Consider the following 2,986-nt stretch of genomic DNA (forward strand, 5'->3'; position numbering starts at 1 on the left):
TAGACAGTGATGTATAGGATTGTTCAACATTGTATCTAGAGTTTGTGACCTATATCTCACCAGGTCTTGGGATTATACGTACTGATTTTTTGGTAGATTCCATTTATGAAAATGTTGGATGTTCAAGTTTTAATCTCTTATTTAACATTTCCGCATATTCTTAGGCTTACCTAGTCTTAGAGACTAGGTGCCGTCACGATATCCTACGGAGGAAATTTGGGGTCGTGACACTTTGACCATTCGTGTTAGATTAAAATCACGTATCCTTCAAACTGTGTACAAATTTAATTGTTACTCATTTTAAGGGTAAACGGAGATATTTTTTACTTTTTTCAATAGAACCAAGTCGGAAATTAGAGAATTAGAATATATTAAACTTAATAACTAGCTATGGCTATTTAAAAATAAAAACCTAACCTGGATATATTGAGCACGAATCGTTGATCAAGTCTAATACAAATGAAACTTAAAAGCTTTATTTAAAATAAAATAAAAAAAGAGCAATTACACAATGATAAATTAAGATAACAGTAGTGGTGGTTCAAAGTAGTCAAAGTTGAATGTTTCAATCCCATTCAAGTTGAGATCAACAGTATCAATTTCCCCATTCCATGGATTTTTCAAGTCATTGCTATCAACAGATCTCATGGCACGCCAAATCAAACTGCTACATTTGAAACCCGATCCAAATGCCATTTGCCAAATTCGATCATTTTTCTTGATCCTCCCCTTAGCTTCTGCATATGCAAGTTCATACCAAACTGAACTACTCGAAGTATTCCCAAATCGTCGCAACGTAATTTTTGAAGCTTCCATACTCTCATCACAAAACTTCAACATTTTTTGCAATTGGTTTAGAACTGGCAATCCTCCAACATGAGGGAAGAAATGATCAACCGCTGTATTGAATTTTGGTACGTACTTTTTCACATTTGCAACCCCTAGAAATCGTCTTATAAGATTTTTAAAGAAAATGTATTTTTCTGAGAAGGGTAGGATTAAAGGACCTAATAAGGTAAGGTTTGTTTCTATAGCATTTGTTGCTGCGACCAAAAGATCTTTGGTTATGGAAACACCAATTAAACCTTGTTCATCTTCTTCTAGGAAAATTGATTTGTATGAACGATCTAAACTTGCGTCATGATTATGGACATCATGAAGGAGTTCGTACTTGGAAAATTCCTTATCAAATGGTCGATTGGAAAGTAGAATGGCAGCTCCACCAACTCGAAATGTGCAATTTGATATGAATTTGGACTCGTCATTTCCCACGTAGATGCAGTCTGTAGTGTTCTCTGTACTCAATATTAAAGCACAGGTGTTTTCATGCACCTGTTTCCCATGTAATATGAAAGTTGAATATCACTTGTTCTAGTATAGTAAAGTAAACAACCGTGGAAACAAGGCACCGACACGAGCTAGCAGCGTTTGAACAATATTTGGTTAAAAATAAGAAGAAGAAAAAAAGAGCACTAGTAGATATTAAAGTTTAAAAAATAGTATTTGGAAAATGATTCATTTTGGTTTGGATAAAAATTTCACTTGAAAAAAAGGTGAGATTTGTAAGTAAAACATATTATTTAACTAGAAAACACTCATAAAATATGAAATGTATATACTTCAGCTTATTGATGGTCATTTAGTATTTGCATTTAATGAAATTATTTTTGATGTTTGAATTGTATGAATGCATCAAAAAAATAAATCATTAAATGCAACTACTTAATGACCATCAATAAGCTGAAGTATATAATGGGCAGTATTACTGTCATTAATTTATTTAGATAGATTTCTTTTTCTTTTCAGCCATTTCAAAATGTTTGACACCAATCCTCAAATAATATGTTACTATTATTCAATAAATTATCTTTCAAAATTTTCAAATTTTAAGTTTTGATATAGTAATGTTTTATCAATCAAACTAGCTAACTTTTTAAGGACTACTTTTGCTACCATTATCATAATACTTAAATTAACATCTTAATATTGTGACTAGTCAAACATATATATCTGAATAAAATGAAACAGAGAAATATTAAAGCATAAAAAACTTAGGGTGTAGTTACCTGAAGAAGTTGGTTGGCAAGTCGGATGGCCAAGAGTCCAGCAGTACAACCCATTCCAGTAAGATTATATGACAAAATATTGTGGTTCAGCTTGTAACGATTAACTATCATAGACGATAAAGACGGCACAGGATGAAAAACAGAGCAATTCACTATTAGTATGCCAATATCCTTAGGCTCAACAACTTTAGTTTTTTCAAATAAATTGTCCAAAGATCCAAACATGACAAACTCAGCCTCTTTTCTTGCTAAATCCATGCATGGATTAGGAGGATCTTTATGCAAAGCCTCTGGCAAATAGGTGTTATCACCTAAACCTACCTTGTCCATTGTCATCTTCATGTAATCCATCATTTCTTCAGAGTAATTTCCAAGAATTTTCACTCTTTCTGCTGCCATTATTTTTGTGCACATTTGTGAAATTGGGGGCTTTGAACATGCAAAATCTATCAAGAAAACTTTTTTAGAACGCATTTGAATGAAACGCCGCACTACTCCCCATATGAAAATAAGCAACGCCCAGAAGAATATTGAGTTGACAACAAACATCTTGAGAGAAAATAAATAACTTTTTTGCTTTAATTTGTTCTTGGGATACTGACGAAGGAGCGACGTCCTACGGTTATATATAGGAAAGTGAGTGTAGATATTGCTTTCAAACGGTAGAAATTAAAAGATCAATCTTTTTTACTATACTCTGATGCTTCTTCATTTTCTTTATGGTTTAATTTTAACTACTTTTTTGGCCACTCATTGGAAATGTTTCTTTACCCATAAAAGAAAATAAAATAGTTAAAAGTTCAAGTAAATATATAAAAGGTGTTATGCTTGCAGTCGACATAAATATCTACACTATGGTAATAAATATCTTAATTAAGATCACACTTCTAGTGGATATTGTTAACGTGGGGGGAATTCCG

At 32.4% G+C, this 2,986-nt stretch overlaps 1 protein-coding gene across 1 annotated transcript; it reads right to left on the reverse strand.

Moving 5' to 3' along the window:
• Nucleotides 1–353: 353 nt before the first annotated feature.
• LOC104090580 (3-ketoacyl-CoA synthase 11-like) lies at nt 354–2,674 on the reverse strand. The gene is made up of 2 exons (XM_009595715.4): nt 2,067–2,674; nt 354–1,332 (listed from the first exon to the last, which is right to left on the reverse strand). The coding sequence occupies exons 1-2, from the start codon at nt 2,613–2,615 to the stop codon at nt 520–522; spliced, it is 1,362 nt and encodes a 453-aa protein (XP_009594010.1). The 5' UTR covers nt 2,616–2,674; the 3' UTR covers nt 354–519.
• Between the last annotated feature and the right edge of the window lie 312 nt (nt 2,675–2,986).

This window comes from Nicotiana tomentosiformis, chromosome 1 (assembly GCF_000390325.3).
Source record: "Nicotiana tomentosiformis chromosome 1, ASM39032v3, whole genome shotgun sequence".
NCBI lineage: Eukaryota > Viridiplantae > Streptophyta > Magnoliopsida > Solanales > Solanaceae > Nicotiana > Nicotiana tomentosiformis.